Source organism: Pituophis catenifer, unplaced genomic scaffold (genome assembly GCF_029215685.1).
Source record: "Pituophis catenifer annectens isolate HBS135680 unplaced genomic scaffold, rPitCat1.0.hap2 SCAF_5, whole genome shotgun sequence".
Lineage (NCBI taxonomy): Eukaryota > Metazoa > Chordata > Lepidosauria > Squamata > Colubridae > Pituophis > Pituophis catenifer.
In genome coordinates, this window is record NW_027256885.1 from 71,093,905 (window position 1) to 71,108,194 (window position 14,290).

The 14,290-nt window shown below is 39.5% G+C and overlaps 1 protein-coding gene across 1 annotated transcript in view; it reads left to right on the plus strand.

Moving 5' to 3' along the window:
- The window catches only part of ZNF652 (zinc finger protein 652), a 111,251-nt gene extending 102,259 nt beyond the window's left edge, over positions 1–8,992 (plus strand). The window contains exons 4-5 of the mRNA XM_070944369.1: positions 4,884–5,028; positions 7,888–8,992. Of these exons, the coding sequence (XP_070800470.1) occupies positions 4,884–5,028; positions 7,888–8,408 (666 nt within the window). The 3' untranslated portion in view covers positions 8,409–8,992. The remainder of the gene's footprint in view (positions 1–4,883; positions 5,029–7,887) is intronic.
- Positions 8,993–14,290: the final 5,298 nt, after the last annotated feature.

The following is a 14,290-nucleotide window of genomic DNA, read 5'->3' on the forward strand; positions in this document are numbered from 1 at the left end:
TATATGACTAAAAACAAAAGGAATATAGGAAATATTGTTACCAAAGAGGGATTGACATACTTTCACCCAAAAGATGATGAAGCAGCACACACAAACATACTATTAGGAAACAAAAAATATAAGACAAGTATTCATGAAGGTACTGAGTATGACATGAAAAATGACCACACTTATGATAATGTTTCTATTGAGAAAATATCCAATGGTAAGCCAATGCATGATGAATGCACACATTTACTCCATAGGAAGCTGGGACATGCCAGTTTCCCTGTTATTCAAAAAAATGTTAGAATGTTCTGATGATGTAAAAGTAAAAAATTGTAAAAATTATTTAGAATGTTCTGTGTGCAAATCTTCAAAACTCAAAAACAAACCTAGGCCAAGAAACCATGGTTAGATGTGTGTTAGATGATGTGTGGTACCATGGTTAGATGTGTGTTAGATGATGCAGGACTAGGAAAAAATTTTTGGGCCGAAGCACTTACATATTCAAATTACACCATAAATAGATTATGGTCTAGCGTAATTGGCAAAACACCTTACGAAATCATGTATGGCAGAAAACCTAAAATTGGTCATCTACATATATTCGGTGTCACTGCTGATGTCTATGTTCCAAAACAATTAAGACACAAAGGAGAAAAAGTGTCAAAAAGATTAAAATTCATGGGATATGAATCAGGGACCAAAGGGTACCGATTTATAGACAAAAATAATAAATTCATAATATCTAGAATGGCTGTATTCCACGAGCACGCAAATTGGTCCAAAATACATCTAAATGAATTATGCCCTGAAGCTGAAAACACAATAGACACACATAAAAAAACACATACCATATGCGACTGAATCCAAGACACAAAAAATTAACAAACCCAGACACCAAGAGATAACAACTAGAGAATGGAAAAGGAATCACCCCATCATACAAGTAGATACACTAACTAAGAAAGAAGCAAGATATATGCATGATGCTGAGGCACCTCCCAATAGACCCATCAGATCCAACAGAAACACAGTACCAAAAAGGTTAGAAGACTACATACTATCTATCAATGCATACAATAAAACACCCAGTACATATGAGGAAATATTAAAATTACCACAAGAGGAGAAGATCAAGTGGGAACAAGCAATGGAAAGGGAGATGGATAGCTTAAAGGAATTAAATGTATATACACACGCAAAACCACCTGCAGGTAAGACTCCCATTGGAACTAAATGGATATTCAAAATTAAGGAACTAGAAAATAATGAATTTTTATACAAAGCTAGACTAGTGGCTCAAGCGTTCACGCAACGTTTCCCAGATGATTATGTAGATACGTACTGTCCCACAGTGAGGTCAGAGAGTGTCAAAAGCGCACTAACAATAGCATCCATTCTGAATTTAGAAGTGTACCAGTTTGACGTACAAACTGCTTATTTACATGCTGACCTTGACAAAGAAATATATGTAAGGGCACCCCCCGGAAATAATATACAGAAAGGAGAGTTTATATGGATTAAAAAAATCTGGAAAAAGATGGTATGAGTGTTTGGCGAAGATACTTAGAGAAATGGGTTTTTCAGCCATGTCCGCAGATTTATGCTTTTTTATCAAAAAAGGGGAAAATTCCATAGAATATGTACTCATCTATGTTGATGACATTTTATATTTTGGGCAACACAAACATGGATGTGATGAATTCGCTGAAAAATTGGGCAAACATTTTACGTTGAAAACCTTGGGGAAAGTAAATAAATATCTGGGCATTCAAATTGATAAAACCAAAGGAGGATTCAAATTATCTCAAAAAGAAAAAATATTAGAACTTTTACAAAAATGCAACATGATTGATTCGAAACCATGTGAGACTCCCATGCAAACTGACTTTATAAAAAACATGAACAATGAAGGTGATCCATTTAAAGACAATACTTTGTACAGATCAGTCATTGGTTCATTATTATATATTTCTAATTGGACTAGACCTGATATCACTCTTGCTGTTAACCTTCTGTCTAGACACGTAAGCAATCCTAATACATATCATTGGGAAGGGATAAAAAGGGTCCTTAGATATCTAAAATTCAACACTGATGTTTGCTTGTACTTAGAACCTGCTCATTCAGAAAGACCTATTCTGTCATGCTATGCTGATGCGGATTGGGCCGGAGATTCAAAAAACAGAAAAAGTACATCTGGTTATGTCTTTCTTATAAACAATTGTCCTGTATATTGGTACACTGGTAAACAAAATTCAATTGCAACCTCCACAGCTGAAGCTGAATATATTTGTCTATCAAAAGCGGCCAATAATTTAATGTGGTTTGACGATCTACTATCTAACATCTGGTCTGAACCCATTTATCCCATAACCATCCATGAAGACAATAAAGCTGCCATAGAAATTTCAGCATCTGAAGCAATAGGCCAGAGGTCGCGTCATATAGATATTAAATATAAACATGTCAGACAGTTATCTAATATAGGATTTATTAAAGCTATTCATTGTGATACAAATGAACAAGTTGCAGACATTTTAACAAAACCTTTACCAATTAAACAACATGCTTATCTAACTTTGAAATTAAGTATATGTATATAAATTGTAAAATTGATAACCGTTAGGTATTTTAGAGGGGGATTTGTCACACGTGAAAATACCTAACTATCTCTGTGTGTGTGTGTGTGTGTGTGTGTGTGTATATATATTTATATATTTTTATATATTTATATATATATAAAGCTATGTAGGGGTTAATCCTTGACACATCAATTGTCCCTCCCAGTGACTCCTCCTTACCTTTGACTCCTCCTTCTGTATATATATACTGAAGTTCTGGACTGCGAGCTTAGCTTGCCTGATGTTCTCCTATGATAGAAACCAAGAAATAAATACTGTTTAAACTCTCATGACTTGCATCCTGATTATTGGGCCTATATAAAAGAAATAAAAGCAACAAAGCCACTCCCACCCCCCAGCTCTTACCCAGGGGTGAGGGACAAACACACTCATCTGACTGTCAGCCAACTTCCTTATACTTGCAGGAAGGTATCCATTTCTGGACCAGGAGGCCCTACTCACAGTAACTTACAGAGGCATCAGTCTTTCTTTTGATTGTGGAAATTGCATCAAGTCTTCAGGCACCCTACTATCCATATAACAACTTGCTCAAGCACTGATAGAGTATTAACAGCAAGTGGAAATACAAATAACAAACCTGCACAGTGTCATAGTACAATTAACACGGTAGTTCAGACAAGACTTGTCTCATCATGGCAGTTCAACAGCTTACAGCCCAGCCAGTATTTCTTTGGTCTCAAGGGATTTTCCAGAGATGTTTGAAGGAGCCCAAGATCAGATTTTTTTTTAATTTTATGACAGAATTTCCTACAAATGGTTCCAACATTTGTTCTGAGTCTTTTGAAAGATGGAGCAGCCAAATGGGCTGTGTCCCTCATTGAAAACAATGATCAATTACTTCACACATACCAGAACTTGATGCATAGTTAGAGTTGCCTTTAATTATTCAAGTAGGGAATAGATCTAAAACAAAGCAGTGGGAAAGCTAATGAACACATATAAGATTTTCAGTTATTTGCCAGAGGTGTGGGTTAAAATAATACACCTGTGTTAAAATTTCAGAATCAAAATAATTTCTAAGAGCTTAAATCTTGGTTATCCATTTATTCAAACAAATAGAACAAAATACTCTATTTAAGCCAGTTTTCATTTTCCCTTTTATCTTTTCCTTACATGCATACATATTCACTTGCTTCTAACACAGTAACACAAATCTACATATTTGCAGACACAAACTCTTGTGTCTGTAATCTTCAACTGAGCAAAAAGGTACATCAAAAGTGTTTTAGATACCTCAAATGGGCTAACTTATGGAATGCATCCAAAATCTGGGACCCATGACTCCTGTGGAATTAAGATTTGGCAAATTTCATAAAATATTCTATAACATTAAAAGTCATAAAAAATACATTGAAGCATTTTATCACATAATACAAAATGTCATAAAATATTTTGTGTAGTCAAGTTTTGATGTTTGACAGTCTATACAGTGCAGCGTGGGCTATTTTTAAGGCAGATGCATCTCTGAATATCTCCCTGAATTTTTAAGACCTTTTCAAGTACATTAGAAGCTCTGCCATTGTTGAAGGCATTGAGGAATCTGGTAAGGAAATAGCTCTGAAACAATGACCGAACGGTTCATGGGTTTTCTAGTACAGGTAGTCCTTGACTTACAACAGTTCATTTAGTGACCATTCAAAGTTACAACGGTCCTGAAAAAAGTGACTTATGACCATTTTTCACACTTACAACCTTTGCAGCATCCCCATGATCATGTGATCAAAATTCAGATGTTTGGCAACTGGTTCATATTTATGACCGTTGCTGTGTCCCAAGGTCATGTGATCACCTTTTGCAACCTTCTGACAAGCAAAGTCAATGGGGAAGCCAGATTCACTTAACAACCGGGTTACTAATCAACTGCAGTGATTCACTTAATAACTGAGGCAAGAAAGGTCATAAAATGGAGTAAAACTCACTTAACAAATGTCTCACTTAACAACAAAAATTTTGGGCTCAATTGTGGTCGCAAATCGAGGACTACCTGTATTTACCTAAAATTTGTCTCACTTTGAAACTATACTTTTACCAGAATCAACTCATCCTGAATAGGATTCTATTGCAATTTTTTAAAATTCTAATTGTCTTATTATGTATTGGTATGATCCAATGTTAGTGGTGAAGTTTTTGGTGGTAAAATAAATTGTCAGATACATTTATATAAAGTTAACTCTATTCTGTTTGATATACTGCTACTGTATCATAACTTTCTTGCCTGCAAGTAGGAGACTGGTTCCTCATTATATGTTGCAGAACTGTGATGAAAGGTTTCAGTACAAGTACCAACTTCGTTCCCACATGAGCATCCATATTGGACACAAACAGTTTATGTGCCAGTGGTGTGGTAAAGATTTCAATATGAAACAGTACTTTGATGAGCACATGAAAACCCACACTGGTAAGGATACATTTTTATTGTTTTCTGTATACTAAATTTAACTGATATGATATGTAGCTCATAGGAGAGTTAACAGGTTTAATTTATCAGCACATAAGCTCTTTCTTTCCTTTAAAATCTAAACATAATTGTTTTCAGTGTAATTAAAATAAACAAAGGAGGTTCTTGTGTCATCTGAATTTCAATACTGGAAAGCAAAAGAAGGAGAATTAATTTAAGGATTGCACAGTGTCTTCTGAAGAAGAAAGCTTTTAACATAATGCATGAGAGAGCCTCTGGTATGAAGGGCAATATTAAGACAGAACAAAATACAAAAGGGGTTGTACTACATGCAGAAAGTAGTGGAAAAGCACTGAGGGAATTAGGAAGAGGTGTTGATAGAGATGTGTGAGTATGATGTAGAGGAGTGGAGGGCAAATTAAGTAAAAAAGGAATGGGAGGTTAAGAAAATGGAACATTGGAGCTAGAAATGACCAGGGCATAAGGGCATGCACTGCAGTGGTGGGTTGCTACCGGTTCGACCCGAATCAGGTGAACCAGTAGCGGCGGTGGCAGGAGGCTCCGCCCACCCGCCCAGATGCTTCTGTGCATGCACAGAAGTGGCACTTGCGCAAGCGTGCACACACTCACAAGCAAACCGGTAGCGATGGGTTTTGAAACCCGCCCCTGATGCATTGTATCAACTTCCAGCAGGTCTGATGAAGTCTATGAGGAAACCTCGATAAACTACTATAACGCAAGTTGTGTAATAAATTATGAAGCAGATTATAAGTAATTTAATTTAATTTAATTAATTCAATTTATATGCCGCCCCTATCCGAAGACTCAGGGCGGCATATAAAGTATAGAGAACAAAAATCTGATTGCAAGAGGTTGAAAGAGGAAGAGTAGTTGGGACAAAAGGATTATATTCTAGAGTTTAAAGGCAAAATGTAAAAAGATAATGTGGTTGAAAAGTTGGATATACATTGAATTAAAGCTTGTTGGGGAAGGGGAGTTCAGAATATAGTTAAACACTTAAATACAGTAGAGAAGGTACTTGATGCATAAAAGGACTTTAGAAAGGAAAAGAGAAAGGAAAATATGAGAGAATTAATAAAAATAATGGGAGGGTTATTGGTGTTGTAATATCAAGTGAGATTGGCAATGGGAAAAATAATGTAAAAGTACCCTGTTTCCCCCAAAACAAGACATCCTCTGATCATAAGCCCAATTGGGCTTTTGAGCGCATGGCAATAAGGCAAAGTGCTTATTTCAGGGTTCAAAAAAATATAAGACAGGGTCTTATTTTTGGGGAAACACAGTATATAACAAAGGAGGGTTAGGAATAAATTGTATGGATATCTCCAGTTTCATATTAAAGGGTGAGAAAGATGAAGGGACCAGAATTTGAGAATTACTAAGGATTACTGGGTATAAACCAGGCTCCAACTGGTCCAGAATGCGGCCGCGCGGGTAGTCACGGGAGCTGCATGGCGCTCCCATATAACACCACTCCTGCGTGAGCTACACTGGCTCCCAGTGGTCTTCCGGGTGCACTTCAAGGTGTTGGTTATCACCTTTAAAGCGCTCCATGGCATAGGACCTACAGTAGTTATCTTCGAGACCGCCTGCTGCTACCGACAGCCTCCCATCGACCTGTGCGCTCCCACAGAGAGGGCCTCCTCGGGGTGCCATCAACCAAACAATGTAGACTGGTGACCCACAGGGGGAGGGCCTTCTCTGTGGGGGCACCTACCCTCTGGAATCAGCTGCCCCCAGAGATAAGGAGAATCCAAGACCTCGGTGCCTTCCGCCGTGCCCTTAAAACCTTCTTTTTCCAGCAAGCCGGGCTGGCCTAACACTTTTTAAAATGTTTTTAATTGTTTTGTTTATCGTTTTTAATTAATGGGGCCAAATTTATATATGTCTTTTTAATTGTATTTTAATATTTATACTTGATGTTTTTACTTGGCTGTTCACCGCCCTGAGTCCTCAGGGAGAAGGGCGGTATACAAATTCAAAATAAAATAAATAAATAAATAAATAAATAAATAAATAAATAAATAAATAAATAAATAAACAAACAAACAAACAAACAAACAAACAAACAAACAAACAAACAAACAAACAAACCAACCAGGGGTGAAATGCTCCTGGTTCGGACCGGCTCGCCCGATCCGGTAGCGATGGAGGCGGGTGGTTCGGAGAACTGGTAGCAAAAATCCCCGCCCCCCCCCCCATGCCCAGCTGAGCCACACAATCATCAGAGGCTTTTTTTTTTTTTACTTTTAAAAGCATTTTTTCTACAACTTTGGCCGAAAAAATGCTTTTAAAAGTAAAAAAAAAAAAAGCCTCTGATGATTGCGCGGCTCGTCAAAGCCATTTAAAAGAAAAAAACCCTTGTTTTCTTTTAAATGCTCTGATGATCCCAGCTGAGTTCTCTGATTGGCAGAGGCTTTTTAAAAGCCTCTGCCGATCAGGGAACTCAGCTGGGATCCTCAGAGCCTTTTGAAAACATTTTTTTACAACCTCTCAGCCGAAGAGGTTGTAGAAAAAATGGTTTTAGAAGTAAAAAAAAAAATGGCCACGCCCACCCAGTCACATTAAGCCCCCACCAAGCCACACCCACAGAACTGGTAGTAACAGATTTTAGATTTCACCCCTGGTATAAACCAAGATAATGTGTTGGAGTGCTAATTTGAGATTGAGCTGAAGTATGAACCCTAGCCAGAATGACCAACTATGGACAATTCTGGATATTGTAGATCAGCGACATAGATGAGTCTCTGACAACTTCTTGAATTTAGGATTTGCATTCAAAATTATATTAATGAAAATTGAATTTGATTAAAGGTGCCATTTTGTAATTTTTAACAGGAGAGAAGCCTTTTATTTGTGAAATCTGTGGCAAAAGTTTCACCAGTCGCCCGAACATGAAGAGACACCGCAGAACTCACACAGGGGAGAAGCCATATCCCTGTGATGTGTGTGGCCAGCGATTCCGTTTCTCCAATATGCTTAAGGCACACAAAGAGAAGTGCTTCCGTGTTACTAGTCCTGTTAACATGCCACCTTCTGCCCGGATCTCACTTGCCACAACATCTTCTGCCACCACTGTACCTTCTGTTGTGAACACACCAAATGCACTGGCCCCTACTCTGGCAATCAGTATGAATCCAACAAGCACAATTCCTCCTCGCCCCATTGGCCATCCGTATTCTCATCTGCATCTTCATTCACACTATCCACATCATCTTCTAGTCCCTGTCCCCCCAGTCCCTCATTTGCCTCCACCTCCTGCTCTATTTAAGAGTGAGCATTTAACTCATAGGGGCCAAGGTGAGGACAGTTTTCTGCAACACCTAGCAGAAAAGAACAGTTCAGTGCAGCACCACTAACTACTTTGTCTTCTGCCTGTCATTCTCCTGGTCTTAACCTGGAATTGTGCTGCCCCCTAAGAAAAGGTACCATTGTGACCCCAAGTGAATTTGCATTAAACTTAATTGTCCAGCAAAGTGATCATCCAACCTAGGGGAGTCAATAGGACAGATGCCCAATTTGGCTTGCATGTTTTACTGTTGACTTTTATAAATTTCAACTTTTATAAATTTCAAAAGGACTGAGAATTGTGGATTTTTTAAATAATTTCATATCAACTAATGAGGTATGCTTGCTTTTATATCCTGGATTTTCTCCTCAGATTGGGGGGTCTGGTTTCCTTTCTACTAATAAGAAAGACTGTGAGACTAAATCCCAGAGCATTAATGATTACTGTGTATTTCTTTTCAGCTCTGTATGTGTGTGTGAGCATAAAAGTTTGTGCGAGTGTGGGTGTGTGTGCTTGTTATGGAGTGAGCCAGCCACTTGATTGCAGAATATCAAGCATTAAAACAAAAACAACAGTAAACAAAATTTAATCTTATTTCAGTTGTTCTAATACACTCTTTAGTTTAATATAAAAATTATTTTAGAGTTTTTGTATCGACCTATTTAGTAGCCTGTTTCTAAAATGAAATGTATTTCTAATAAGCGATGTACATTTTTTTTTCAGTGTAGCTGGACCTATGTTGTTACAATAGATAATTTTTATAATCATTCAAATGTGATTCTTTAAGAAAAAAAAGATGCAGATAGCTTCTATAATAAAAATTATTCTTACATCTGTACTGCTCTAAAAAAGTGCTTTGAAGTGTAAGGGAAGAAGTCCAAGAAGTCTCTTGTAAAGCTCTCTCAGAAGTGGAAATAATTTCAGAATTTTATATAATTTATTTGTTAAGTGGAGGAGGATTTTTACTGTGACACATATCTTTTTTCCATGTCACTTGAGGGTAATTTGATAAGGACATTGAACTACTGTATGCCCACAGTTTTCACTTCTGTTGCACTGAAGCATGAAGCATTTCAGAAAGGATATTCTTTTAGATAGAGGGGAAATTGCGATGAGGGACAGTCTCAACTAAGTATGGTATATTCAAACATAGCATGCTACCTTATCACGGACATACCTTAGAACCTAATTTATTATAGAGGCATGTGTATAAGGTATGAGTTAATTTGGGACCAATTTGATGATGCTTGTTTTTTTTCTTAAGTTTGGTAGGTGTTAAGCAAGGAAACTGAAAATTAGGTGTAGTTTAGTTGGATTTATAAAACTTAAACCTGAATTAGGCAAACTGGTGTGAAAACCATTGTCATGTTGACTGAATTTTTTTTATCACGGAGTATGTGCATACATTAAAGTTGTGTTAAGGACAGATAGTACTGCTTATAGAGGATTATGTCTTTCAGGTTTGACTTAACATTCCACAGATAAATGGAAAAGAAATGTTGAATGTTAAGCAGGTTGGTTAATTGTGTTTCTCTCAGTCTCTAATGGTATTAAGTTGTAACGAACTAGTTTGAACAAAGGGAATCATGGTAATTAACTTTGGATAAAGTACAGGCCCATTTAAGGATCCACTTATCACTTTAAGGAGAAGGCACAGAGATTCCTTCATAGTTGGAGTCTAAATTTCCCTAAGTTTAATTTTCTCACTCAACAACCATCATGCTGATTCCTAGGGTATTGTTCTGTTTTTGAAAATTAGACTTTAAGTCTAATTTAGAAAGGGGTATTGCCGTGGAAAGCCCTGCATTCCTTGAAGCTGATGATAGTTGACTTTTTGGTATCTATTCATATTTGACTGAAAACATCTTAACACCTTTCTTTTTTTCTGAAAAAAAATATTTTTAAAATGTGATAATATTTATTTGTTCCTTCTCCTTTTATAAGCAGTAGAGCTAACTATAAAAATAATGTTTAACAGTTCACCATCATCTACTAACTTGATTGGTTTTATACATTTCATGTCATGTTGCAAAACTGCAGTTCTGTATAGAATGCCACAGGCCAACAGTGTGCCCTGTAAATCTGCTTTTCCAAATTTAAAGGAAAAAAATCATACCTGGTAAATCAGTTGTAATTTAATTCTGCAAAAAAGCATTTTTTCCAATAAATTTACAGTATTTGGATGCTATTTATGAATCCTACTACTTGAGATGGGTGTATTTCTGTGCGCTCTGTTCTAAAGATTAATGTTGCTTATTTCAGATATGTGTTCTAGATAGAATGGGTAAAGGGAACTAGCAAAATGGGACAAGTGCCATTAAAGTTTCTTCATTCCTACATGACTGAATTTGCATCTCTCCTATTGCAATAGTTAAGACTTCTTTTTGGAGCTAATTTGGTTCAGTGCAATATCATCCCTGTATACAGATAAAAATTATTAATGGATGTATGATCTGATAAAGATCTACAATTTTGTCCTTAAGCAGTGCTCTAGAATACTTTTTGCCCCTTTCTTTTCATTTTTATGTAAAAAATATTTTCAAAACACAAGCATTATGAATGTGTAGCAATTCAGATTCCATTTTAAAAAGATGCTTTGAAATGTGTGGGACATGAATGTGGCATTCTCTGTAACTCTTTAAAGCAGCTGCATATTTTCCTAGGAACACACAGCTTTGGGGAATTAAATCAAAAACACTACACAGAGTATGATCATAGTGAATAGAATGGCTTTGAGAAAATGGCATACAACCAAATTTTGCACCAGACCTGCCCCAGGAAAGTTGCCAGCACCCATTCTCAGCATTAGAGCCTTTTGACGGTTGTTTTCAAGCAATTCACAAAATTACAGTGAGTGTTGAAGCTAAAGATGACATTGGGTAGCTCATCAGAGACACATACAACTTCAATGTACAGTGGATATAAAAAGTCTACACACCCCTGTTAAAATGTCAGGTTTTTGAGATGTAAAAAAATCAGCCCAAGATAGATCATTTCAGAATTGTTTCCACCTTTAATATATCATATCAGCTGTACAATTCAATTGAAAAACAAACTGAAATCTTTTAGGAAGAAAAAATAAAAAACTTACAATAACGTGGTTGCATAAGTGTGAACACCCTCTTACAGGGATGTGACTGTGTTCAGAATTAACCAATCACATTCAAACTGATGTTAAAAATAGCAGTCAGTACACACCTGCCATCAATTAAAGTGACTCTGTTGATGTCATGGTAAATGTCTAACAGTACCATCTCCCTGGCCACCTGGTCCTGCAAGGGTTAACTGACCACATATCCCATAACCCCTGTAACCACTCCTTACCACCTAGCCCCTCCTCCTGGGTATAATAGCTCCAACCACGAGGTTCCCCTTCAGATCCAGATGTATACCTGAAAGAGAAAGATACAAGGTCAGTGACCTCCAGTACCACTGGGCCTAGGATCTGCCTAGGCCTGCAATAAAGATACAGATTAAAGGATTGAAATTTGTCTTTGAGTTATTGGGCTAGATCCATCATTTAACAATATGGTAGCAGAGGATGGTTGCCCATAACTCCAAATGATGACTGATCCCAGCACCTACCCTGAAGAAGCGAACAGAGTACAGACCAGGGCACTCACCAAGAAGATGGCTGAGATGCTTGCATCCAAGGGCACCACCGTGGAGGAGACAGAAGCTGGGAGCGAGCAGGACTCCAGCCTGGACTCACATTCAGACGAAGAGGGGTCATCCAAAAGGACCACCGCCCTCGAAGAAGACACAACACAAAAAATGAATAAATTTAAACTCTCCATCCTGAAACTGATGGAGGCAAGCAGCGACAAGGAAAACCTCATCGCGGACCTTCAAAGCCTCTTCGAGCACCAAGAAGCAGCGATCGAGGCCCCAAAGACCACCGAGGGAGAAAAGCAACCAGAAAAGGGTAGGCCACCTCAACCCGATGACCCCGAGCTGGCCGAATCCATTTGCGCCCTCTTCCTGGCGGCCATCTTGGGATGAGCACCAGCCAAGGGGAAGCCAGGATTTGAATCCCTTGGCGCGAAAATGCCCGAACCCCGAAACAGACGAGGGGGACACAGAAAGCGACCACGAAGAACCCAACTCTGAAAGCGACCACGAAGAAACTACAATCACTAAGAAAAAATCACCTACCGATCTCAAACTGCAGAAGGCAATCGAGACCATCACCACTGCCCTCAGCTCCGCTTTCGAGCCCCCTGCAGCACTCAAAAAGCCAAAGAAAAATCCTGGAAGCCACAAGAAGGCCAGGACAACCATCGACGACCAGGCGACCGAGTCGCAGCCAACCAGAGACACCGCGCACACCAACAACCGGCGCCAGAAACCGACCACCTGCAGGAAGGATCGACCGCAGGACTCAAGCTCGCCACCCGCTACACCAACTACGCGAGACCCAAGGGAAAAGAGAAGAACCGGCTACTCACCCGTGCCACGACCTCATCCAGGCCAATCCACACGACCGGGGACCAGCGACCACGAGGGAGGATCCGCCGCCGCCGCCGCCATCACCGCCGAGCTGCTGGGTGCAGGGAATCCTCAACCTACGACCTCCGCTGCAGCCGCGCCGCCGACCCGCAGAAGTCCTTGACTTACGACCGCGTCACCTCCTCACCTTCTTCCCTTCTTCGCCGGGGATCCAGCCGTCCAGCAGTGGTGTCCGGGGGTGGGTCCAGCCTTCCACCGACAGGCCTAGGCCTAGGCCTGGGAGCTCCAGCAGCAGGAACCTCACCCGATGGACTCCAGTGCGAAATGAGGTTCGTGCATGCCCAGTACCTGCCTGTAACAAGAGAAGCAAGCTACATAGATTCAAGCAAGTACAGAATGGCCACAGACATCCCAAAGCCTTATTGTGAGTTCAATCACAATGGACCATGGACAGCTCCCCCCAGTAAATAACCTTACTAACATTTCTGGGGCAAATTATGCCAATTTGCCAAAGTTACAGTTAGATGGGGGTAATATTATAGAATGGAGTCAGCAATTAAGAACTCTCTCATGAGAGAGAATGCACTGTTCCTAGCTAATAGACCTCCCCAAAAGCCCTGGTCACTGGAAATTGACTGTATTCATCACAGGGCATTTTGTATCTTGTTAACTTTCATTCCATCTGCTATGTATCCGTCTATTGAAGACAATCTGACTGTTTATGATGTTATGCAAAAACTATGTAACCTGTTTTACAGCCAGAGTAGAGCCACAACCACTAGAATATCTAGGGAGTTCCATTCCACCAAACACAAGGCAGGGGTCCCCATGAGTGAGCACATTTTAAAGATGAATGCTACAAGGGCAGAGCTCATGCAGAGGGGGGAAATCATCACTGAAGAGAGCATGATAAGCGTAATCATAAACTCTCTTGATAGCAGTTGGGACAACTTCATAACCCAACTAGATAGCTTCAGCTTGCAATACCTAACACTAGGCACACTAACCAATAAGCTCATTGCAGAGGACAATCTGAGGAGGGACCGCCAACTGTCCAGGAGGGATCCTAGGCCTACAAAAAGGGTGGATTTCCAAGACAGGGCCAGAGGCACTCCAGAATGTTACTCTTGTGGATCAAGGAACCACTTAAAGAGGGATTGCCCTAGAAACCATAGGGATAGGGGACACCACGACAGCAGAGGGGGGCAGTCACCTGAACGCAGGTACCCAAAGGAAAGGGGGCGAGGGTGGTCACCCAACCCCAGGAAGCACCACGAATGCAGAGACAACTCTAGGGACAGTAACTCAGGCTCTATGTACGGGATCAGGCACGATGACCCAACTGGTAAACATAAGATAGAGAGGAACACATGGCTCCTGGACTCAGGGGCCACAAATCACGCTACTTGCAACCCAGAGCTACTAGACTCACTCACAGAAATAGACTCAGAAATAAAGGTAGCAAACGAAAACAAGGTCAAAGTAGTAGGGAAGGGAAACATA